The 27,259-nt window shown below is 42.4% G+C and overlaps 1 protein-coding gene across 2 annotated transcripts in view; it reads left to right on the top strand.

Moving 5' to 3' along the window:
• LOC112219011 (receptor-type tyrosine-protein phosphatase gamma) overlaps nt 1-27,259 on the top strand; it is a 319,617-nt gene that overhangs the window by 197,821 nt on the left and 94,537 nt on the right. For both annotated transcript variants that reach the window (XM_024380244.2, XM_042295621.1), the window contains exons 3-4: nt 11,343-11,525; nt 16,469-16,617. In XM_024380244.2, coding sequence (XP_024236012.2) covers nt 11,343-11,525; nt 16,469-16,617 — 332 coding nt within the window. The remainder of the gene's footprint in view (nt 1-11,342; nt 11,526-16,468; nt 16,618-27,259) is intronic.

Raw genomic sequence — 27,259 nt, 5'->3', positions numbered from 1 at the left:
TAGCTAGCCTGTAGTTTCAAATGAAGGTCACTAATGCAGCAGCTGTGTTTAGTTTGCTCTATTCCGGGACAATGTGGACCGTCCAGACTTTCAATGTGGCAACTGTTTGCCTGCAGAGGACTACAGGGGTGAGTCAGGTACTCTTAGTGAACAAGTAGCTAACTTACACAAGCTACTGGAGAATCCATGTCCGCCTACTTTCTCCTTCTCTTCTACTCTTCTAGCTGGATGCCGCTCTGGCCTGGTGGGAGTGTCGCTACCGTGTCGCCTCCACAGCCGACGGGCCGGTGCTCTACAGGGATCTCTCCTCGAAGGGGTCTACCCCTTCCCTGGGGAATGGATGACTTAGTGGATGTTCCTATTCTTGACCCTAACAACCACCCAAAGAGGTTCATTACTCACAGTAGAGTCGAAAGAAGCAGCCTTTGGCAATAGGGGCCTCCTTGGCAATGGGACTCTGGTGCCTTCAATCATAGGGGGCTTCCACTTCTAGATCGGATCTGGAGGTACCCGCGCCCTCATACTCTGTTCTGTCTACCTCTCCGGTAGCTTCTACCTTGGGTTCAGACCTTCAGAGATCCCCACTCATCGGACCGTGAGGGTGTCTGAGAGTCTGGCCCCTTCATCAGCCTCTATGGATTCTACTGCTGGAAAGGGTCCATTAGGCCCCACCTCCCATCAGTCCTTAAGGGGTCTTCTAAACCACTTGAGGCAAAAGAATGGCCCGATTTCAACAGCTGTCTTCATAGACGGCTCTATGGTGAGAAACATCTCTGTGCTCTACTGGAGCACAAGTACAGGACATTACAAGGCTGATTCCTACCGTTCTATGACACCTGCCGGGGGCTGACACTGTCGTTGTCCACATGGGGTCAAACGACATTAGGAGGGCTAGCTTGGAACTGCTGAAATTTGATTTTAAACAAGTGATTTTAGCTCTGGACGATTCCAAAAAGCGGGCAATTATTTCAGGCCTGGTACCATTGCTGGGCCATGGCTGTGAAAGATTCAGCAAGCTACTGGCATTACACACTTGGCTAAAAGACTACTGTAGCTCTGTTGGAATAACTTTCATAGATAACATTGACACCTTTTGGAAACAGAAGATGCTCTATAGGAATGAATAATCTTAGCTCCTCGATAGTGTCCGCGCATTTCAAGGCTGTGTTGAGACAATTACTTATCAGTAACCTAAGCCCTGCTCAGATAATCCCTACCATTGTGTCGCTGGGTTGTCGTAGTGCTGCTGCAAATGTACATTGTCCCAGGGGCATTAGCAGTCATAATGTAAGTAATCTATGTTCCTCTAACTTGTGTTCCTCTAACTCCCCTCAATCCCTTTATCAATCCTACAACTATTGTATGACGTAAACATGCAAAAATGAACATGAGTTATACTGTTAGCATTGAGGAGGTTTCCCCTAGGAGAAAGTCCATCAGCTCAAACATAAATATCACTGTCATGTCTACCTCTGATAAGCCTCCCAGTAAAGCAATAAATACAATCAAGAAACAAGGTTCATGAAAGCTCCAACTTGTCCAAGTCAAGAAAAAGCTTCAAACAGCACAGGAATGAAACGCTGCAGAAATCTGTTCAAAAGCAGTATCCAAATCCATCTGATGTTGTGATCATAATATAGTGGCCATATCTATAAAAACCAAAGTCAATACATTTTGCAGTAATTCCTATGTTGAAGATGTAAAGAATATTTGCTGGTCTGTGATGTGTAATGAGGTGCAACCAGACGCTGCACATTTATTAAATGACTTATTCCAGTTACTAATAAGCATGCACCCATTAAGAAAATTATTTTTAAAATGGTTAAATCCCTGTGGATTGATGAGGAATGTAAAACATGGATCAGAGGGATGAGGCAAAAGGAATGGCAAACAAATCTGGCTGCACAAATGTGTCTTCCACATTTAACCCAACCCCTCTGAATCAGAGAGGAGCGGGGGGCTACCTTAATCGACATCCATGTTATCGCCGCCCGGGGAGCAGTGGGTTATCTGCCTTGCTCAGGGGCAGAACAACAGATCCAACAGGTCCCAGACATGCTCAATGGGATTGAGATCCGGGCTCTTCGCTGGCCATGGCAGAACACTGACATTCCTGTCTTGCAGGAAATCACGCACAGAACGAGCAGTATGGCTGGTGGCATTGCCATCCTGGAGTGTCATGTCAGGATGAGCCTGCAGAAAGGGTACCACATGAGGAGGATGTCTTCCCTGTAACACACAGCGTTGAGATTGCCTGCAATGACAGCAAGCTCAGTCCGATGATGCTGAGACACACCTCCCCAGAACATGACGAACCCTCCACCTCCAAATCGATCCCGCTCCAGAGTGCAGGCCTCGGTGTAATGCTCATTCCTTTGACGATAAACACGAATCCGACCATCACCCCTGATGAGACAAAACCGAGACTCGTCAGTGAAGAGCACTTTTTGCCAGTCCTGTCTGGTCCATCGATGGTGGGTTTGTGCCCATAGGTGACGTTGTTGCCGATGATGTCTGGTGAGGACCTGCCTTACAACAGGCCTATAAGCCTTCAGCCCAGCCTCTCTCAGCCTATTGCGGACAGTCTGAACACTGATGGAGGGATTGTGCAATCCTGGTGTAACTCGGGCAGTTGTTGTTGCCATCCTGTAACTGTCCCGCAGGTGTGATGTTCAGATGTACCGATCCTGTGCAGGTGTTGTTCCACGTGGTCTGCCACTGCGAGGACGATCAGCTGTCCGTCCTGTCTCCTTGTAGTGCTGTCTTAGGCGTCGCACAGTACGGACATTGCAATTTATTGCCCTGGCCACATCTGCAGTTCTTATGCCTCCTTGCAGCATGCCTAAGACACGGTCACGCAGATGAGCAGGGACCCTGGGCATCTTTCTTTAGTAGAAGATAGTAGAAAGGCCTCTTTAGTGTCCTAAATTTTAATAACTGTGACCTTAATTGCCTACCGTCTGTAAGCTGTTAGTGTCTTAACGACCGTTCCACATTTGCATGTTCATTAATTGTTTATGGTTCATTGAACAAGCATCGGAAACTGTGTTTAAACGCTTGGACAATGAAGATCTGTGAAGATTTTGGGATTTTTACGAATTATCTTTGAAAGACAGGCTCCTTAAAAAGGATGTTTCTTTTTTTGCTGAGTTTAGTTATAATCTTTTTAGAAACATCTATGCAAAATATTTCACCTTCTTTATTACTTTACCAAACATATCATGACAATAGTGATAGTCAAAAATCTGTTACATTTGTGAACATCTAAATCAAGATCTGGTCCATTTAAACAGCTTGCATCCGTCCGTCTTAAATACAGGTGGAGAAGGGCTATATAAATGGATTGATATTGTTGTTCTGAGCATATGCAATCTGTCAGTCTCCGCCGTAAAACATTTTTTTTACTTCCACAAAAAAAAATCTTTACTTATTTTAGGTTTAAGGAAGTGTGTAGATCACTTTCTTTATAATGGAGCTATATACGTTTTGTATTCAGATCTTCCTACTCAAGACAAATTCAAGGATTGCTTTGAGAGCATGTGCAAGCCTGCTGGCTGGTGTGTTTACGGACATATTCAATCAATCCCTATCTCAGTCTGCTGTCCCCACATGCTTCAAGATGGCCACCATTGTTCCTGTTCCCAAGGAAGCTAAAGTAACTGAACTAAATGACTATCGCCCCGTAGCACTCACTTCTGTCATCATTAAGTGCTTTGAGAGTCTAGTCAAGGATAATATCACCTCCACCCTCCCTACCTGATACCCTAGACCCACTCCAATTTGCTTACCACCCCTATAGGCCCACTGACGATGCAATAGGCATCACACTGCACACTGTCCTAGCCCATCTGGACAAGAGGAATACCTATGTAAGAATGCTGGTAATTGACTACAGCTCAGCATTTAACACCATACTACCCTCCAAATTAGTCACTGGGCCTCGACCCCACCCTGTGCAACTGGGTCCTGGACTTTCTGACGGCCCACCTCCAGGTTGTGAAGGTAGGAAACAACATCTCCAACCCGCTGATCCTCAACACTGGGGCCCCACAAGGGTGTGTTCTCAGCCCTCTCCTGTACTCCCTGTTCACCCATGACTGCGTGGCCATGCACGCTTCCAACTCAATCATCAAGTTTGCAGACGACACTACAGTGGTAGGCTTGATTACCAACAACGACAAGGCAGCCTACAGGGAGGAGGTGAGGGCCCTCAGAGTGTGGTGTCAGGAAACAACCTCTCACTCAACGTCAGCAAAACAAAGGAGATGATTGTGGACTTCAGGAAACAGAGGGAGAAACCCCCCATCTACATCGACTGGACAGTAATGAAAGGTGGAAAGTTTTAAGTTCCTCGGTGTACACATCACGGACAAACTGAAATGATCCACCCACACAGACAGCGTGGTGAAGAAGGCACAACAACACCTCTTCAACCTCAGGAGGCTGAAGAAATTTGGCTTGTCACCTAAAACACTTACAAACTTTTACAGATGCACAATCGAGAGCATCCTGTCGGGCTGTATCACCCCCTGGTACGGCAAGTGCACTGCCCTCAACCGCAAGGCTCTCCTGAGGTTGGTGTGGTCTGCACAACGCATCACCGGGGGCAAACTACCTGCCATCCAGGACACCTACAACACCCAATGTCACAGGAAGGCCAAAAATATCATTAAGGACAACAACCACCCGAGCCACTGCCTGTTCACCCCGCTATCATCCAGAAGGCGAGGTCAGTAGAGGTGCGTCAAAGCTGGGACAGAGAGACTGAAAAACAGATTCATCTCAAGGCCACCAGACTGTTAAACAGTCACTAACAAAGAGAGGCTGCTGCCAACATACAGACTCAAATCTCAAGCCACTTTAATGAATGGACTTAATAAAGACATCACTAGTCACTTTTAAATAACACCACTTTACTAATGTTTACATATTCTACATTACTCATCTCATATGTATATACTGTACTCTATACCATCTACTGCATCTTGCCTATGCCACACAGCCATCGCTCATCCATATATTTATATGCACATATTCTTATTCATCCCTTTACATTTGTGTGTTTAAGGTAGTTGTTGTGAATTTGTTAGATTACTTGTTAGATATTACTGCATTGTCGGAACTAGAAGCACAAGAGTTATCGAAACACTCGCATTAACATCTGCTAACTATGTGTATGTGACCAATACAATTTGTTTTGATTTGATTTCACAACGCTATCAACAAGGCAGGTCCTACAGGCGCTAGTTTTGTCTTACCTGCACTACTGTCCAGTCATGTGGTCAGGTGCCACAAAGAGGGACTTTACAGTTGGCCCAGAACAGGGCAGCCCAGCTGGCCCTTATTGTACACGGAGAGCTAACATTAATAATATGCATGACAATCTCTCCTGGCTCAAAGTAGAGAAGAGATTAACTTTGTCACTACTTGTATTTGTGAGAGGTTAAATGCACATGTTAAATGCACCGAGCTGTCTGTTTAAACTTCTAGCACACAGCTTGTGCACCCATGCATACCCCACAAGACATGCCACCAGAGGTCTCTTCACAGTCCCCAAGTCCAGAACAGACTATGGGAGGCTCACAGTACTACATAGAGCCATCTACATAGAGCCAACTACATGGAACTCCATTCCACATCAAGTAAATCATGCAAGCACTAAAATTTGATTTAAAAAACCCCAGATCAAAATACATCTTATGGAACAGCTGGGACTGTGAAGAGACACACATTCATACACACACACATACTCTCTCTCTCTCTCTCTCTGTCCCTGTTTCTCTCTCACACACTCGTCTTTTGTGTGTGTCTCTCTCTCTCTCTCTTCTATTAACTTCTCACTCTCAAATGTCTAATTTCTCTACCACATCCCCATTCCAGGTCAAATGAACCTTGTGTATTTGTTTACAGTGGTGGCCATTGTAATAGGTGTCGCTGGAGAGGGTACAGTAGGCTGTGTATTTTCCTCCAGGTGAAGAGAATTTGAGAGCGGCTTCTGTCGCGCTGACTGCACTGGGAGATTACATATAATACCTTGGGTGACTCTATTGGGCCTCTCCTGGCAAGGCGGAGATCACTGAAATACCAGCAGACCTCTCACAGCATTGATTTCTGCAATTTCCCACTAATCTTGATGGAATCACGGCCTTAGGAGAGGACCATAGAGCATCCTGAAATAGAAGAGTGGTGCCATGCTTTGTTCTGTTCCTTGGAGAATGGCATATTTTTCCAAAGGCAAATTCCCCCTAAGGTGTGTTTGCTTTTGGGTAACAATGCTGTCTTTGGGCAAACGTTTTATAATTGTGCTCTTTAAGCAGCCTCACACAATCATGGTTTTGTTTATGCAGCAAATTGGAATATGGCATTTTTTCAATATGAAATGAGCAAGGTCACGAATGCTGAGGCTGTTGAAGAAATCTCTCGTAATTGACTGAAAAGCCTCTAGTTCCTGGAGGGTGAAAGCAACATAAAGGTGTATTTACAGTCTTCATAATTCGCAGAAATAAAATGTGCATGCTCTCAAGAGAATCACAGACAATTGGCCATGAAAAATGCATAAAACATCAGAAATATCAAATCCTCTCCCTGTTGACCAGAATGTATGATTATTGTCTGTGATTCTCTCTTCTGATATCTCTTCCATGTTCTTTGTTGTCAGGGAGATAAGTATGTATTATCCCTCCACTCTGTGAATGTGAGATACATACACTGTGTGTACAAAACATTAAGGACACATGCTCTTTCTATGACTGACCAGGTGAATCCAGGTGGAAGCTATGATCCCTTATTGATGTCATTGTTAAATCCACTTCAATCAGTGTAGAAGTGGAGACAGTTGAGACATGGATTGTGTATGTGTGTCATTCAGAGGGTGACTGGGCAAGACAAAAGATTGAAGTGCCTATGAACGGGGTATGGTAGTAGGTTTGTGTCAAGAATTGCAAAGCTGCTGGGTTTTTCATGCTCAACAGTTTCCCGTGTGTATCAAGAATGGTCCACCACACAACGGACATCCAGCCAACTTGACACAACTGTGGGAAGCATTGGAGTCAACATGGGCCAGCATCCCTGTGGAACACCTTGTAGGGTCCACGCCCCAACGAATTGAGGCTGTTCTGAGGTCCAACTCAATATTAGAAATGTGTTCCTAATGTTTGGTATACTCACAAGCCTAGTCCATTTTAGGTCATTCGCAATCCATTCCTTATCTATAACATAAAAGAGAAGACTTAAAGCTTCGATCCGTGATAGGCTAAACCGTGTCACTGGCTGCAACCAGGTGTTTTTGTTATTGTTTTTGTTTTGAGGAAATGAGCATCCAGCATCATGCATAAAGAAAGTATTATTACACACTCTCCTGTTTTATTACACGTGCAATGATTTCCCAGTGAAAACATCTGTGTTCGTTGTTTGAAATAACATCTTTGTTGTTGTAATATTGCAAACGGAGGTGGCAGTTTCATCGCTATGATTTCCAGCTTTAAAGGGATTGTTCACCCAAATTACAAAATTGCATATTGGTTTCCTTACCCTGTAAGCTTGTTGATAGTCTCTAAGTGTTGATCTCTGGTAGGCAGAGGTCAAAGGGGAATGCAACGTTGATGTGACACCTGGTGGTGTGCTTCTGGTTTTAGTTCTCATGCTTGCTCGTCTCAGGAGGAAGGTCAATCTGACCAGGGGACACTGACTGACTGTCCCTGGCCCTGGCATACAAGGTCTAATTTTCTCATTACTGTGTGAGCTCACATAAATTCATGTTCCACTTATGCTCCATCATTATCTTATGATATTTAGATGGGTGTAATATGCTTTTAAAGGGATAATCCAACCCCAAATAAAAATCATGAAACTCTTGTCAATTTCACGAAAGCCTATATTCTATCACTGGGTAAAATAATAATTTTCCCCATGATTTAACTTCTAAGTGGTCTGTCTGTGAAATCAGGAAATTGTGTAGGAACGCGTCATAGCTACATGGCTCTCCTCACTGGAGATGGGGATAACACACTGTCACATTTAATAACGCTTTTAAAACAATTACCTGCACTCCAGATTACCAAATCAACCAATAAATTGTCTAGAACTCATCCATCCGTTTATATCGTCATGACAAAGTATACAGTGCATTCTGAAAGTATTCAGACCCCTTGACTTTTTCCACATTTTGATATGTTACAGATTTATTCTAAAACAGATACCATTATTACAACTCAAATCAAGTTGTAGAAATATCTCGAGGATGATCAATGGAAACAGGATGCAACTGAGCTCAATTTCGAGTCTCATAGCAAAGGGTCTCAATACTTCTAAAAATGTCTAACTTCTAAAAAAAAAAACGTTTTTCACTTTGTCATTAGGGGGTATTGTGTGTAGGTTAATGAGGACATTTAATACATTTTAGAATAAGGCTGTAACGTAACAACATGTGGAAAAGGGGAAGGAGTCTGAATAGTTCCCGAATGCACTGTAGATTAGTATTGTGTAGTAACTACAATGTTATTCAGCCATCTTCAGTTTTCTGCTATCACAGCCATTAAACTCTGTAACTGTTTTTAAGTCACCATTGACCTCATGGTGGAATCCCTGAGGGATTTCCTTCATCTCCTTCAACTGAGTTAGTTGCACAGAGTGAGTCCATGCAACTTATGAATCCACACATTTTTACTCCTGAACTTATTTAGGATTGCCATAACAAAGGGGTTGAATACTTATTATTAACTCAAGACATTTCAGCTTTTCATTTGTGTTAATTTGTATAAATGTCTAAAAACATAATTACACTTTGACATTATGGGGTATTGTGTGTAGGCCAGTGACACAAAATCTCGATTTAATCCATTTTAAATTCATGCTGTAACACAACAGAATTTGGAAAAAGGCAAGGGGTGTGAATACTTTCTTAAGGCACTGTATTTCACATAGATGTGCTCAATCTAAAAAGGGTACAAAATTATTCAACTCAATTTCTCTTTCTAGTATCATCTCGCAATGTGCCCTGTGTGTCTGTGGGAAATGTGGGAAAGGGCCATAGCAAAGTGCTCTGCACTCTGGGCAGAGTTGAACTGCAAGTTGAATTTCTGTTTGTTTAGTGTAAAGGTTGTTTACGTCCGCTTGTCTCTCCTCTCAGTGCAGTAGCTTTCTGCACACATTGGCCGCATTAAAACAATGACTAATGGATTCACACCAGCTCTCCCATTAATTACAAGTCCGCTGCTGCCTGGATCCATACCCTGCGTTCTCATATATGAAACCCAGATCTCTACAATCAATATACCCCAAGGCTAGGATAGGGGGCAGGAGAAGAGGATGCTTCCTAATTCAATGAAATAGAAATGACCAAATGCTCCGGACACGCGTGGGGCATGAGTAATCATAGACAAATTCATTTTAGAACCCCGGTAGCTCAGTGTAGCTTTCAATTATGGGTGCACTTTAGCCAAAGTGTGCATGCTGCGGACATAGGGGGTAGTAGGAGTGGGCAGAGTGAATAAGAGAGGGCCCTGCCACTTCATTCCATCCTTAAGACAGAGGGCAGCCAAAGCCTTCACTGTAGAAAGAGGACAGGAGAACATAATGCAGGGGAAAGTCAATAGATCTCGAGGTTAGGACACAATGAAGCATATCTATTGGAGATTAGGATCATGATTAGATGCTGTATGTCCCTTTCATATCTAATGCTTACAGTGTGTTGTGCAGTTGTAATCATTGTACAAGGTTAAATGATTGATTTCTCAGTTCCTTGTATAATAAATGAAACTTGACATGGCTTGTCGTCTGAGTTTGTTTTAAGAGATAGCCACACCCTCTGTTCCTATGTTCCATCATGAGACAGATACTGTAGCACTATTTAGCTAATGCTTCCAATTGTATATACATTAATATAATGCACTATCTAATACTCAAATCAAATCAAATCAAATTTATTTCTATAGCCCTTCATACATCAGCTGATATCTCAAAGTGCTGTACAGAAACCCAGCCTAAAACCCCAAACAGCAAGCAATGCAGGTGTAGAAGCACGGTGGCTAGGAAAAACTCCCTAGAAAGGCCAAAACCTAGGAAGAAACCTAGAGAGGAACCAGGCTATGTGGGGTGGCCAGTCCTCTTCTGGCTGTGCCGGGTGGAGATTATAACAGAACATGGCCAAGATGTTCAAATGTTCATAAATGACCAGCATGGTCGAATAATAATAAGGCAGAACAGTTGAAACTGGAGCAGCAGCACGGCCAGGTGGACTGGGGACAGCAAGGAGTCATCATGTCAGGTAGTCCTGGGGCATGGTCCTAGGGCTCAGGTCCTCCGAGAGAGAGAGAGAAAGAGAGAATTAGAGAACGCACATTTAGATTCACACAGGACACCGAATAGGACAGGAGAGGTACTCCAGATATAACAAACTGACCCTAGCCCCCCGACACATTAACTACTGCAGCATAAATACTGGAGGCTGAGACATACCTAAAGTACTTCTGAATTTAAAATCAATTTGGTGGAATGTTTATGGGTGTGGGGTGCTGTTGTATTCACTGAATCAGTTGAATTATATTGTAAATGTTGTTGGGATATGTATGCCTTTGTTGAATGTGTTTTTCTAGTGTGTTATACACAACCAAATTAATTCCCCTTCACTGGATGCTAAGGAATCACTTGACTTCACTTGGCTGGTCTGGTGTTTTATGGTTGGGTGGTTATTGAAGACTGTGACCCCACACTGAGGACACCATCCCTGCTCTGCTTAGAAGTGTATAGGGAGAGGAGAGGGACTATCTATATTCTCCATCCTCCACTGTTTCCATGGCATTGAACCGGTCCAATCTCTCTCTCTTTCTCTCTCTCTCTTACCCTCATCGTCATTCTCTCTGTTTGCTTTATTTGAGGGAGGTGGCAGGAGATTGGTGACATTTCTACCCTGCTCCTTTCCCTGTCTTGACTCTGTGCTACATGGAGGTGTCTGGTCTCACACCGGGACTTGCCATTCATCTAAGAGTGTGGGGTTTAATCTCTGAATACACTACCTTTACCTCCTCTTGGGTTAGGAGGTATAGCTTTGTTCACATTCTGATAAAAATACCACATATGTGCCTGCATTATGGGAAGGAAAGTTTAACTGCAGGTCAACATCAGAAGGAATCTACTGGTGGTTCCTTTTTGGAAAATGAGTGCCATTAAGACTGCATTATTCCACCAAAAACATTATCACTTTTCTGCATAACGTGTATGAAAATATTTTCAGTGTGCTACACTTTCTCTGCTGATTAGCAGACCAAATGGTTAGCTCTGGTTGGATGGCAAAACCACATTGTATCGTATGGAATATATATATCGTATTCTTTCTTCTCATCCAGGTACGTACGGGCCAGAGGAGGGCTGGTCATCAGCTTACCCAGAATGCAGAGAGAGGAACCAATCCCCAATCAACATCGCAGATCAGGACAGCAAGGTGTCCATGGAGTATCAGGAGCTAGCTTTGGACGGATTTGAGACAGAGTCCTCCAACAAGACTTCAATGAAGAACACTGGCAAAACAGGTGAGATTCACAGTCCCCCAATGTCTGTTTACCCTCTCCTTCTTTTGGTTATGTATTTACAGTATAGATACGTCTGAACATATTATGACGTACCTTCAGTGCTTTCAGAAAGTTTTCAGACCCCTTGACTTTTTGTTACGTTACAGCCTTTTTTCTAAAACATATTAGATTGTTTTTTCCTCTCATCAATCTACACACAATACCCCATAATGACAAAGCATAAACAGGGTTTTAGAATTTTTTTGAAATTTATAAAAAGTAAAAAATTGAAATATCACATTTACATAAGTATTCAGACAATTTACTCAGTACTTTGTTGAAGTAAATTTGGCAGCGATTATAGCCTCGAGTCTTCTTGGGTATGACGGTACATTCTTGGCACACCTGTATTTGGGGAGTTTCTCCCATTATTTTCTGCAGATCCTCTGTCAAGTTGGATGGGGAGCATTGCTGCACAGCTATTTTCAGGTCTCTCCAGAGATGTTTGATCAGGTTCAAGTCCGGGCTCTGGCTGGGCCACTCAAGGACATTCGGAGACTTGTCCCAAAGCCTGCGTTGTCTTGGTTGTGTGCTTAGGGTCGTTTTCCTGTTGGAAGGTGGACCTTCACCCCAGTATGAGGTCCTGAGCACTCTGAGGCAGGTTTTCGTCAAGGATCTCTCTGTACTTTGTTCAGTTCATCTTTCCCTCGATCCTGACTAGTCTCATAGTCCCTGTCTCTGAAAAACATCCCCACAGCATGATGCTGCCACCACCATGTTTCACCATAGGGATGGTGCCAGGTTTCCTCCATACGTGGCGCTTGGCATTCAGGCCGAAGACAGAGGATCTTGTTTCTCATGGTCTGAGAGTCCTTTAGGTCCCTTTTGGCAAACTCCAGGTGGGCTGTCATGTGCCTTTTACTGAGGAGTGGCTTCCGTCTGGCTACCATAAATGCCTGATTGGTAGAGTGCTGCAGAGATGGTTGTCCTTCTGGAAGATTCTCGAATTTCCACAAAGGAAATCTGGAGCTCCGTCAGAATGACTATCGGGTTCTTGGTCACCTCTTGGTGGTTCCAAACTTCTTTCAGGTATTTCTGTTTTTTATTTTTAATACATTTGAAAACATTTCTAAAAACCTGTTTTCGCTTTGTCATTATGGGTTATTTTGTGTAGATTGATGAGGAAAAAAATATTGAATACATTTTAAAATAAGGCTGTAACTTAACAAAATGTGTATAAAGGGAAGGGGTCTGAATACTTTCCGAATGCACTGTATTTTTAGTATAACATTAGAGTACATGAAAATCACACTATGTACATACAGATCTTAGGATCTTGATTTGATCACTCTTATGTTGCTGAGAAAGTTCCTGCACCGCAGGAAATACAGATGAGCTTTGTGATTTAAATAAATTAACTGAAAACCCACTCTAACACACGGTTATACTAACAGTATTTTACTTTTCATGTAGCCTACTTTTGGCCAGCTAATAGCCTAACCACTGACCAAGCAACACTATGGACTTAACGTAGAAATCCTAACAATATACTGTAGGTTAAATGAAGATCTTACATCAGTACGTTCAAGTAGTTTAAATGCGACATGCACAGCAGTCCAATACAATATTTGTGGTAGGAGCGGATTTTCACATAAGTGATGCCTCCATATTAGTGAATCTGTCATTGGTACAGATGAAAATCTGAAAAAAACTCAATTCAGCATTTATAGCATTTCATGGATTTTCCCTGTCTAAGACAGGTATTTTTCACAATTTCTATCTGTCACAAAGATGGATGTCCTCTCTTTCTGCCAACAAATGGAGTTAAAATGCTTGTGGGAGCAGGGGCCACAGGTGGCTGGCATCTGTATTGACAGCAGTCACAACAAGGCCAGCTGTCTTATTAAGGCTCTCTCTGCAGACCTGGGGGACATAATGTGACTAGTGTGATTTCTATATTGTCAGATATTTTACTATATTAATCTCTCTGAACATAATGTGGCATGTATGAACTGGTGTTGTCTCTGGTCCATCTCTCCCAAGTGGAGACCCTAAATGGACACGTGAATGTGCTTTAAAAAAAACATACATCTTGTATACCTTGTAATCCCTCTATCAGTGAGTGATGTATTGTGTTCTATCAAATAATGAAGATCTTATAGAGGGAATAGCCCATAAAGCTTCGGCATATTTCTATCAAGGCTAACGCTGATGGGATTTCAAGCTCCCTCTAGTAGGGAGTATGTGAGTCAATAGCCCACATTCCTCACTAGTGGTGGGGTGAGTAAATGGCTTGTTGTTGAGATTGGAGGCCATGTCTTTGTGAGGCTGAAGGAGAGTCAGGTTCATCTGGTGGGGGACTGTACGTCTTCTCCCCTGGGAACGGGCTGCCTGGATATCTGCTTCCCCCTGAGAAGTGTATTAGTGTCCCTGTCCTGGCATCACTCAGTGAGAGAGAGAGAGAGAGAGAGAGAGAGAGAGAGAGAGAGAGAGAGAGAGAGAGAGAGAGACTCCTCAGCTAACTCGGCATGAGAAATGTCTGTCCCTGATCGCATGGTGTTTCTCAGAACCTCTGATGTCCGTAGCCATCTCTTCCCAAGGCCATGGTTTGGACGAGGGCTACTTCTGAGCTGTCTTCTCTACAGGCATGATCGGGGAAAACCAGTGTGGCACAGGTATTATAGTGGGTTAGCGTAGCAGTGCCACTGCCCACCAAATCAAATGAAGTTCTAACACAAACAACAGTAGCAGAACAAAATAGAGCACAGCTTCTTGACTCTGCGTACTCCATAATGCACGCTTAGCAAGACAAACATCCTCTTGTTGTGCAATGCATTATTTATACATTCTCCACTATTTATAAATGACAGCTGAGTATTTCACCTGTTACCTGTTGTATTCAGCGTGACAGCTGTGTATTTCACCTGTTACCTGTTGTATTCAGCGTGACAGCTGAGTATTTCACCTGTTACCTGTTGTATTCAGCGTGACAGCTGAGTATTTAACCTGTTACCTGTTGTATTCAACATGACAGCTGAGTATTTCACCTGTTACCTGTTGTATTCAGCGTGACAGCTGAGTATTTCACCTGTTACCTGTTGTATTCAGCGTGACAGCTGAGTATTTAACCTGTTACCTGTTGTATTCAACATGACAGCTGAGTATTTCACCTGTTACCTGTTGTATTCAGCACATGTGACAGATACAATTGAATTTGATTTGATTGACATAATCACCTAAAGTGTCTCTGAATAATGGATGCTTCAATCAGCTTCTTTTAAAAGTGCTCCTGCTTCTGTGAAAGCTGTATCTTTGACTGAACTCTGACCCTGTCACCTTGAAGCAGGAAGTCATTATAGATGTCTCACTGCCAGAAGATCGGTGTCATGGTTTTTGAGAGGGAAAGGAGGGTGGCTGGATGAAGAGGGATGAACGGAGAATACTTTCCCAGAATCATATCAAATAAACCTTTTTAAGAAATTCATGAGGACTTGGAGCCCTGAGGAAATATTTGCATTGATCACGGCTTTATTTTCATATATGCCCCCGGTTTTCACACACTGCTGTCCATGGTCTCGCTGGCTTAGCGTCTAATTCCGGCTCGCCTGTTAGCGCGCCCAAACACTGGCTCCCATCGCTAATGAAACTCCTAGGGCTTGCCTTCCCCTCACACGCTGGATTAGGACTCTGAATCAACAAAAGGCAAAAACAAATGATGAAAAAAGTGAGCAAATTATGTGTTTTTCTTTCTGCCTGCTGTGCTCTGAACACTAATGTAAGCTGCAGTTCCATCCCTTCCTCTAGCCTGTTAGCATAAACCGCAACAGCTCAGCCTAGCCACAGTGGAGGAGTGAGACTTAGCATAGCAGCAATACAGTGGAGTGTATTTCAGTTAGCCACTGTGGTAGAGTCTCCCTCCACCTCACCTTTTTCTTCTTTGAGTCCCATGCAGTAGATGCTAAGAAACTCATTTAGCACACTATGTGTGGTTAATCCCTCATATTGCAGTCTCAATGGTAGTATGAGGTTTGCCAGGAAGACCAGGCTCCCACAGGATGTCCTACTACTCAGTGTAACCTTAGCTTCTTGGATGCAGACTGGTAGAATTTCAGTGGGAGTGCCAACAATCTTGTACAAGCACCAAGTGACACATCTCTTAAAATCTCCAATATCTCCCAGAGGACACAAACTACACAAGGAGGGGAAATTAACTTTGATAGACCAGCCTATTGTTTAAGGGTCAAAGGCTTTAGCAGAGTCTACGACATGAGAAATGTCAAACTAAGTAAATGGAATTTAACAGGCCTGCTGTATTTAGTTTCAAACTTTTCTGAAGACGTTGAGATGACAACCAGGCCACTCATTTCACTTGAGTGCTTCTTCTAAATGGGACAGAAATCTCCCCTGAAAGGAGGAGTAGAAACAATTCTGAAATTCAATCACAGTAAGAAATCGGTTTGACAATGGGAGCATTTATTTAAGGTCGTATTAGTTAATTAAATGTGGGTCTATTCAGTCAAATTTGTGAATAAAAAAATTGCCTCCCTCTGTCAATTTCCACTTTATTTCAACAAGCGTATGATAAACTAACAAAAGATTTGCAGAGGCAATTAGAAGTGGCTGAGGAGATAGCTTTTACCAGACAAATTAGCCCTTAATTAGAGACCCAGCCTTGTAGGGCAGGCAGCACAGACGTTATAGAAGCACCACATGTTATATTCAGAAAATGCATCAGCATCCCCTTGGGGAAGCTAAATAGATGATGAACCTCAATACCAAGTGCTTTGAATGAATGTAATTGTATATTGTTTGTAGGCCAAACAGAAGTTTCACACTGTGTCTATGTCTGTTTACAGGCCCAACCCTCTTAACCGCTAGGCTACCTATCACCTACCTGACCCTCATGTAACTCTCTCTCTCTCTCTCTCTCTCTCTCTCTTTTCTTCTCTCTCTGTCTCTCTCAGTGGCTATCATGCTGAAGGATGACTACTTTGTTCGTGGTGCGGGCCTGCCTGGGCGTTTTAAGGCAGAGAAGGTGGAGTTCCACTGGGGCCAGAGCAACGGATCTGAGGGCTCTGAACACAGCATCAACGGCAAGAGGTTCCCAGTGGAGGTGAGAGCGAGAGGAAAGGAGTGTGAATGGGAATATCTGGAGGAGAGAATTCTAGAAAACCCAGTGTATGAATGAGGAGCAGTGGGGGTGGGAGTCTGCCCCCTGTCAGAATGGCGAAGAGTAGAGGGTGGTCCCATATTGATCTAAAAATGTGAAGGCCAGGGCCCTGGGGTCTGATCAGTGGATGGCCAGTGATGGTCGATCTCACTCCTGAAGCCTAAGTGATCTCTAAACCCAGCTACCCAGCTGTTGTTCCCTTGAATGGTAAAATATAATTATTATGTTTTGATTAATGACAACCCCAGCAGCCTCTTTACTGTCTTTGGCGAACAGATTAATATAGATCATTTGACATTTGGTGAGTTTGGCTGGTGTCAGCAGTTTTAAGAAGGTTATTATAGTATTTATTTTTATACTAGTTTTTATGTTCAGTTAAATTTCAGTTAGTTTTCAGATCCACTTTGCTAGTTTTTATTTAGTTTAAGTTTTATGAAAACATTTCTATTTAGTATTTAGTTTCTGTTTTAGGTTTAGTGTTAGGGACAGAAACTAACATATGTGTGGGAGGCTAGGAGCCATCTATGTGTTGTATGGTTGTTTTTTTGGGGGGGTTGTCACTTGTTGACACCGTGGGGCATTAATGCACAAGGTGATGGGTCAGGTCATAGGTTAGGTTAGGCTTAAAGGTAGACTCCGCAAGATGACGTAGATGCATGAAGGAAACAGTAGTAGTAGGTCAATTTACGAAACAACCAGGATCATTGAAGAGTGAGGCTGAACTTCTCCGCTGTTTTGGTCCCATAGCCACCACATTGTAGCAGTGTGAAGCACAGATACTCTGTGTGACTATGTGAGAGCAAAGTCTTGCATCATGCTCATCTCAATGGCCACGTAAAGGTGGATCACTTTTGTCAAGTCAGTGGGCCAGTGTGTTGAATAATGGGGATAAACAATGTCATATTTGCACCTACATGTCAACTGCATGAACTTTACAAAAATTATGTGATCAAAGGTCATGAAGTTTTTATTGCAGCCAGCCGCAATTTTCTGCAGTTGCTCTTCACCAACTTAAAACAGGTTTGTTAGTTATTTATTTTCAATTTACTAAATAGTTTTTTCATGTTTCGTTTTAATTTACTATAATAACCTTAATTTTAAGTATTTCAATTTTATGTTGTCATTTCAGTTTTTTTCATTGGGTGCTTTGTCCCTCCAATAACGTTAATATGCTGCTTACAAGGTGCTGCATCTCATGTTTCACACATTCACTTTTGCGCATTGCGAAACTGATCAATAAAAGGCCGAACTCCCTCTTCTGTTATATTGATGATTTCTTGAATGATTCATTGTATGATTTGCGGTCCACTCTGTTGATCTCTGTCCTGATGTCTGCAGAATAGAATGTTCTTTCTAGCCAATATGCCAGCATGAAAGATTAACTGGATTTGATTAGTTTGGGCTGGTTATTCGTGCGACATGGTCATGGCCGTAACTATATAATATGATTGATATATGATTGACATCGGTAATTGTTTCTAATTTGACAAATAAATACATAATACAAATATATTTTTTGCACACAAAGAAAATCTATTATGGGTGAACATCTGAATATGCTCCCAGCGTTGATCAAATTTCAGAACGCTTATATTCTTGATCTGACTGAGTTCTAATAGTGCCTGCCTCTTTGCGAACGAGTGGAATCATGAACCGTGGTTTGCTCGTTATGTTTGCCTGCGTCCCCCTGATTTACCTCCCGGATTTTCCTTTTTAGTAGCACGTTCACCACTCTCTCAAACAGCTAACTCCGCCCTCTCGTAGCACAGGCCAAACTGCCCCAGCTCGCAGTCGGCTTCACTAGAGAACTACAGTAGAGATGCTGCTGACAATGTGCGAGATGCCAGACTAAAGGCCATTTTAAAACTCTCCCGCACCAGTATTGCAGTAATGTTGAAGGGCTCTGGGTAGTATTACTTAGCCAACTAGAAGGATGAAGTAAGAGGCTAACGTTAAACGGAGCCTAAAAAGTGTTTACTTAGTTCTCATAATAACTTTGCTCTACAGAGAGTAGGCTACTGAGGCAGACAGTGATGTGGCGCTCAGTGGTGAGACTGAGGCAGGCTGCAGTGTATGCAGGAGGAAGCAGAGGAGACAGAGAGAGAGAGGAAGCAAGCAGAGAGAGAAGTTAGTTTAGTGGTTCCCAAACTTGGGGTCAGGGCCCCATGTGGGGTCCCCTGAAAAAACTGTACTAATCTAATCAAACAAGTTAGGAACTTAAAAATATATATTTTTCAATATGAACATCTCCATATGGCCTCTTCCCTATAGGCAAACAATACAGTTCTAAAAATGTCATACATTAATGTTTACATCGGTGGTTGTTCGCCATATCCATTCCCCACTGTTTTTTCAACTACAAAACTGATATTAATACAGAATCATAAATAATATTCTAATAATTCATGTGAATGTCATAATATGATAATCTGTGTGCTCCATTCATGTCTGTTTGTGCGGAGCATTATTAGTAATGCCTAGGAATACAAATGTGAATGCTATGTCATTTGATAAGAGATATAATTAAAGAGTTGATGATTTTATGCAGTTCATCATTACAACTGTTTCAAATATTTTTATTAAACACACACAAGAATGGTGTATAGGTATACAAGACAGGTATACAATTCTTATCTAAACATAAAGAGCATACAGGAACAACAAGACCCAGAGTTCTGGGTGCAGAACAAATAATACAAAACACGACATACAAAACAAGGACACGTAGAAAGAAAGAGGGAAGATGTCCCCCCTACCCCCCCTTAGTCCCCCTATTCCCCCCCCCCTCCCAACTGCTCGGGTGGGAGGGCCAGCACATGCTGCCCAAAGGTAGATTAAAATATTACAATTGAGAGTGCGTTAATAAGTACAAGTAGGAGAGGAAAGGCTGCCAGATTTTATCAAATGTTGATAATTTATTGTTCAGAATATATCTAATTCTTTCTAAGTGTACAGTGTTTGCCAGTTCACTGAGCCATAATTTGGTAGAGGGCGCTTCCCTCCTTTTCCAAAACAACAAGATTAGTTTTTTTGCCGAGATGAGACCGTACGAGATTAGTTGTTTTTGGGGGTTGGTTAATCCGTTTAGGGACTCCCAGGATTATCAGAAGCGGGTCTGGATCTATTGAAGTCTGCAAAACTTCAGAGAGGATCCCAAAAATTCCACACCAATAACCATGCAAGCTAGAGCATAGGGCAAAGCAGTGGAGTAGTGTACCCTGCGCAGCCTGACATTTATCACATGTAGGGGATGTGTCAGGAAATATCCTATGCAGTTTAGTTTTGGAATAGTGTAATCTGTGTAATACCTTGAATTGTATGAGACAATGTCTGGAATTAATGGAGCATGTGTGGATATACTCCAAGCTCTCTTCCCAGTCTGCCACCGAGATGTCAGTCCCTAGTTCTTCCTCCCATTTTGCCTTGATGGCATCTGTAGAAGGTGTGCTAACAGATTGAAAAGCATCATATAGACGCGATATCAGTTTATCTGAGGTGGGGCATATTTTTATGCATCCGTCAAACATGGAAGGTTTAGCATTCCCAAATGTTGGGAGGTGTTTTCTAATGTAGTCTCTAATTTGTAGGTATCTCAAAAAATTACTTCTGGGAAGATTATAAGTTTCCCTCAGCAACTCAAAGGAAGCAAAGGTCCCCTCTATGTATAAATCCCCTATGGTACTTATCCCCAACTCTCCCCATCGCTCAAAGGTGTTATCAAGGTTAGAAGGGGCAAAGGAGGGATTCCTGGCGACAGGGAGCATGAATGACATTGGTCTAAGCTCAAAGTGGACTTTAATTTGCTTCCAGATTCGGACTGTGCTATGTATAATAGGATTGTTACAATAAAGTGACATCTCCAGATTGACAGGCGACAAAATCACAGTGCCAATAGAGAAGGGGTGACACTCCTCACGCTCCATACCAAGCCAGCTGGATGCTGGAAGTACGTCATCCAACAGAAACGTAACAACGCGGAGGTTAGCTGCCCAGTAATAAAATATAAAATTTGGGAGAGACAATCCTCCTTCCATCTTGGATTTACAGAGGTGTTTTTTACCTATCCTGTGTGTTTTATAATCTAGATGAAAGGATTGATAATTGAGTCCAGTTGTTTATGAAAGGATTTAGGTATGAATACTGGGATGTTCTGATATAGGTAGAGCAGTTGTGGGAGGAAGACCATTTTAATGGCATTAATTCGTCCGAGCAGAGAAATTGGGAGAGTTCTCCAAAATAGTATGTTTGCTTTGAGTTTTTGTATCAGAGAGGGGACATTCTCTTTAAATAGTAAGGAGTATTGTTTGGTAACTACAATTCCTAGGTAGGTACATTTTTCTGAAGATAACTTAAATGGGAGATGTTCTAGCCAGGCGGTATTTTGCGACCGTATGGGCATTAATTCACTCTTGTTCCAATTTATTCTGTATCCCGAGAAGGTACCAAACAAATTGATCACATCAAGAATAGCTGGGATACTAGCCTGGGGTTCTGTTACATAGAGGAGGATGTCATCTGCGTATAGGGAGATCTTATTTAGAGTATCTTTAGTATTATAGCCGTGTATTGCTGCATGAGATCTAATCGTCTGAGCGAGCGGTTCGATAATTAGGGCGAAGAGCATAGGCGACAGCTAACAACCCTGCCTTGTCCCCCTGTTGAGGTTAAATCGGGGCGACAATGATTGGTTAGTGACTATTCTGGCACAGGGGTTCCTATATAAAAGCTGGATCCAATTTATGAACCTATCTCCAATATTACATTTCTGTAGGACCTTGAATAGATAGGGCCACTCAACTTGGTCAAAGGCCTTTTCGGCGTCAAGAGATATGACGGCAAGGTCCACGTTGGGTAACCTCTGAGAATACATAATATTGAAGAGGGACCTGAGATTGAAGAACGAGTTTCTGTTAGGGATAAAGCCGGTCTGATCCGAATGGACCAATTTGCCAATTAAAGTGCTAAGCCTGTTAGCCAGAGTTTTTGCTAAAATCTTTTGGTCTGTATTAAGGAGAGATATTGGTCTGTATGACCCTACCTCTTCTGGATCTTTACCCTTCTTATGTATAACTGTAATGAACGCTTCATCCAAAGTAGAAGGGAGAGCTCCATCCTCATTGGCCTGAACCAACATTTTGTGCAGGTAGGGAGAGAGCATGTTGCTGAATGTTTTATAGAATTCACCAGGGTATCCATCTGGGCCCGGGGTCTTGCCACTCTTTAGAGATTTAATTGTTTCTCGAATTTCATCAAGAGATATTTCCTTATTCAGGAAGTTAGAATCTTCCTGGTTCAGGGCAGGAAGATTACAGTCCTCCAAAAATGTTTGCATAATTAAGGGGTTAGGATCTGCTTTAGATGTATATAGAGTCTCATAAAACTGCCGGAATCTGTAATTGATGTCTTTGGGGGAAGAGAGTAATTCCCCAGATGCAGATTTAACCCTGTGAATCATTCGGTCACTCACATTTTTTCGAAGTTGTCTGGCGAGTAATTTGTGTGGTTTGTCACCAAACTCTAAATATTTTTGCTTGGCATAGAGAAAAGATTTAGCAATTTTAGCTGAGAGAATCTGATTATATTCAAATTTTAAAGAGGTCATTTTTTAAATGTTTCTCCATAGATGGGTGGCTAGCATTCTCCCTTTCCAGTAAGTGAATTTGTCCCTCCAGTTCTTCCAGTTTTCCTCTGTTTTGCCTACTCCTGGCAGCCTGAAAGGAGATGATACAGCCTCTCAGATAAGCCTTCAGTGTTTCCCACAATAATGCTGGGGAAGTCTCTGTGTTGTCGTTGGTATCAAAGAAAAATGTAATTTGGTCTTTAAGATATTCACAGAATGTTGGTTCTGTGAGGAGCTGAGGATTCAACCTCCAGACCCTCTCGTTTGGTACAATGTCACCCAATCTCAGGGAGAAGGTAAGTGGACTGTGGTCCGAGATTATAATATCATGATACCTCACATTACAGGTATAGGGGAGTAGTCTAGCATCCAACAAAAAGTAGTCAATTCGAGTGTAAACCTTGTGAACATGAGAGTAAAAGGAGTATTCCCTACCCGTAGGGTTAGCGATCCTCCATATATCAAATAAGTTTGAATTTTTTATGTAGGTATTCAAGAATTCGCTTGAATAGGAGGTAGGGGTTCGCCGGGTAGAGGATCTATCCAAATATTGGTCTAGCACACAGTTAAGGTCCCCTCCAATGACCAGGTAAGTATGGGAGATATCTGGAATCAGGGCAAGGACTCTTTTGAAAAAAGAGGGGTTGTCAATGTTTGGCCCATAGATATTTAGTAGAGTTACTGAGGTAGAGTGGATTTCTCCTATTGCGATCACATACCGACCCTCTTTATCCGCAATAGTGGTTTTATGTAGAAAGGGAATTCCTTTCCGTACCAGAATCGCTGTGCCTCTCGTTTTTGGCAGAGAAGTTAGAATACACTTGCCCCACCCACCTACACCCACCTACACTTAAGTCTGCTATGAGAGTTATTCTTCAGATGGGTTTCTTGCAAAAATATAATATCAGACAAGAGTGCTTTCAAGTGGGCTAGGACCTTGCCCCTCTTAATTGGTTCGTTTAAACCCTTGACATTCCAGGAAGTGAATGTAAGCCCCGCCCTCCTCTCGTTTGTAGTTCCTATGGTGGCCTGCATACCATGTAACTTGATAAAAAGGTAAGAAAGCGCACCAAACCATCACGATCAGCATATGTAGCACCTACAACCGAGCAGTATCCAACCCACCCCTCCCCCTGCAAGCACCTTTACTTCCCACCCTGTTCCCCTAATTTCCCCAACACTTACCCCCCCATCAACCCACATTTAACAGGCATGTACAAACAGGAGAGAAAAAAAAAGGAAAAATAAAAATAATAAACACATTGTCTGGCCGATGCCAAAAAGCACGGCGCGACTTCGAACAAGAGGTAAAACAAAAATAAAATCCCAACTATACGTTCACCTCTCACTATCCTAGAACTTCTACTAACATATGAACTGAGGAGGCTCCCGCGAGTTAAGTGTTCAGTTAGCATCTAATAAACCTAAACCGAATAAGTTGCAACTTAAACATATTGCGCATTTAAGCGTCATCCTGGGTCAATCCCAGAGATAAGCAAGATATAGCCTCAAGATTATATTGCTAAGCACTGCCGGTCAAAAAATAAACCATCCGCAACCGACATAGTCAGCCGTACCTTTACATACTGTGGGTCAGGAGATCGGAACAAGGATTTGTTAAATTAAACGTTCCCCCCATAAAAAAAACCATTTGTAATAAAAAATAAATAAAAATATATACATAATACATATATATATATATATACATACACATATATATATATATATATATATATACATACATACACACATACATATACACATACATATACACATACATACATACATACGTACATATATACATACATACACACATACATACATACATACGTACATATATACATACATACACACATACATACATACACACATACATACATACATATATATATACATACACATATACACATATACACATATACATACACACACACATACACACATATACACACACACATACACATATATATACACACATATACATACACATACCTATATATACATATATAAACATACACACATGCATACACATACACACACACATATACATGTATGTATACATACCCACACAAAAAAATCATATATAAAAATATATATTTAAAGAATATGTATATACATCCATATGTATACATACATCCACATATACACATACAAACATTCATACCCCAGAATAACAATCTACACTGATTTAAAATATACACATACATAATACTAAAATGCTAAGAGAAAATAGTAATAAAGTACAAATAGTAATTATATGTATGCACACCTACACAGATATAAGCACTGCAGAGGGCTGGTGGGACTCTAGTCGGGAGAGAGGCCCACGGCTAAACAAAGGCAGAACGGCACAAAACATCAACTTGCTAACCAGGTGTCTGCCCCCTCCCAACCATCACCCCGAGTCCCCTGCAAGCAATCAATAAATGGTATGGTAGTAAGAATAATGTAAGGATTGTAAAATAAATAACGAAACAAAACAAAAGTGGGGGAATATAAGTATATCCGTCCGAAGGTGTCAGTGATCAAACCTGGAAGTAAAAAATATGCATCGCTCTGAGCACAGCCGGGATGAAAGTGAATTTAACGTTAAATGAGAGCTCTGGCCGCCATTCATTAGCTCAGCGTCTTACATGTTCCGTAGCCCTTGTTGAGCCCGTTTAATACGTTTTCACCCAATATGGTATAGTATGGATTCGAGTCCATGAGCAGACCCTAACACGCAATAACAAGGCACTTTAACCTGTACGGGGGATTGGTGTATATCCCCGGATAAACTTCTCTGCGTCCAAAACCGAGGAGAGCCAAATCTTCTCACCGGAAGGCGGGGTAATTCTTAGTCTTGCAGGGAAGAGTAAGGCTGGGCGAAGATGGAGTTTGTAGAGTTTGGTCATGACATATCTGTAGTCGGCGCGATGCTTTGCCACATCGGGCGCATAATCCTCATATACACGGAATGGATGCCCTTTATGTGATAGGTTGCCCCTCATTCGAGCTTCACGCAGGATAAGATCCTTGGTCTTGAAACTGTGACAACAGATGATTACTGGGCGAGGACGTTGGCCCGGTCCAGGCACTGGGACAAGGGAGCGATGTGCGCGGTCCAGCTGGGGATCCGAATCCAAAACATCCGATCCCATTGCATCCTTCAATAGCTTGGCGAAGAAGTCGGTGGGGCGAGAGCCCGCCTCTACCCCCTCTGCCAGACCAACAACGCGAAGGTTATTACGTCTGGATCGGCCCTCCATGTCCACCACTTTCACAGAAAGCCTCTGCACACTATCCTGCAATGACGTGCATAGCTTCTCTAACTCGTCGATCCTACCAGCGTTGAATTCAGAAGCTTTCTCAAGGTCCACAATACTCTGGCCATAAGAAGCGACCGTTCGAATGATGCTCTCGATTTTGGTGTCCAGTTCAGCAATAGTGGCCTTAAGATCCTCAGCTATAGCAACACGTAGTTCCCCCAAAGCCCGGGTAAGTTCTGTAAGTGTCACGTTGTTGCATGTGCCTCCCGCCCTGTCTGTCTCGTTGTTTAGTGGGGAGTAGGCCTCCACTGTGGATTTATTGTCCTTTGGTCGCTTATTACTCGGCATTTTCATATAAAAAGTTACAATCTTGTATTAGAAAGAAACGTTTGTTGTAAAAAGTGCCATAAAGTAGGTTAAATTAGATTATTTCGCAAAAAAGTTGCAGGAGCCTCTCACGCACAGCCGTTCACTCCAACATGCTAGCTCCGCCCCCCGTTCATCATTACAACTGACTGAACAGTCACTGATGCTATGTGTCAGTGTGAATCCGTTCTCATATATCCGGGTAAAACATTACAGTTGAAGAGCTAATAGGCTTTGTAGATTGACTGAGGTGTGTTTGTAGAATGACTGATGTGAATGAACCTACAGAAGCCAAGGTGATAATGGCTGGGGTCATTTTTGATTGTTTTTGCTCTTCTCCAAATAGCATTTTTATGTTTTTATTTCATTGTATAGAAAAGCAGTAAATCAGCTTAAACTTTCCCAAAAAATTCTGGGGAGACCTTCCAGACCTCACTAAAACTCAAACCCTGGTTACAGCCCTGGACTTGGTTGTCTGAGAGTGTTACTGTGGTGAATGCTAATGAGTGCTGACAACCCCCCCTACTCATGTCCTTATCTGTACAGAGAGCGAGAGAGAGCGAGAGAGGGAGGGAGAATAAGAGAAAGGTAGGGGAAGGATATAGAGCTGAGGGCACAGTAGAAAGAGAGAGAGTAAGGGAGGAGGAATGCACTGTGGAGATAGTTCACAATTAACATTCTGTCAAGGAGGGCGATTGTGTCTAAGAGGTAATTAAATATGCCAGTGGCAGGGCAGTGTGTGTGTGTGTGTGTGCGCACCCCATTGCCGTCATGCCTTGCTGTGCTATTGATTATGGCTTCCCATCATCTAATGTCACATGACCTCTTTAATGTCACAGGTGCTGTGCTGACCTGTATTATAGGAGAGATGAGAGCAGCTCTCCATCTCAGCTCTTCTTCTGGTAGGAAAACAGCAGTGATAATATAAAGTGGTAATCCACAGGTACAAAGTGGCTTTGTTACTAAATCTGGATGCAATACACTGAGGCACGGTGGGTCTCTCCCAATCTTATTTAGATGTACTGTGGCAGGGAAATTGCCAATGACAAGGTTTAATTTGGAAAATACCTTAAACCCTGGGTGGTTTTGCAGAGCCATTACTTGAAAATGTGGGTCTAGTTAAATTGGTTAGCGCTGAATCTCTGCTTCTCCCTCTTGAGCTGACCTGAATTCAGTGGCTGTGGTTTCCTCCACTGTTGTTGTCCAGTCTGAGATCATGTATAGCGTTTGATGGACAAAGGCTCAAGCTTTGGGTTTTTTCTTTCATTTTTTAAATCTGGATCAGTGTTCCCCTATATACTTAGCCCATTTAAAATGATCTGTTTTGATCTTCATTATGTATAACCCAATA

This window comes from Oncorhynchus tshawytscha, linkage group LG02 (assembly GCF_018296145.1).
Source record: "Oncorhynchus tshawytscha isolate Ot180627B linkage group LG02, Otsh_v2.0, whole genome shotgun sequence".
Classification (NCBI taxonomy): domain Eukaryota; kingdom Metazoa; phylum Chordata; class Actinopteri; order Salmoniformes; family Salmonidae; genus Oncorhynchus; species Oncorhynchus tshawytscha.
The sequence above is the reverse complement of the archived record's forward strand: the minus strand, read 5'-3'. Positions and strand labels throughout refer to the sequence as shown.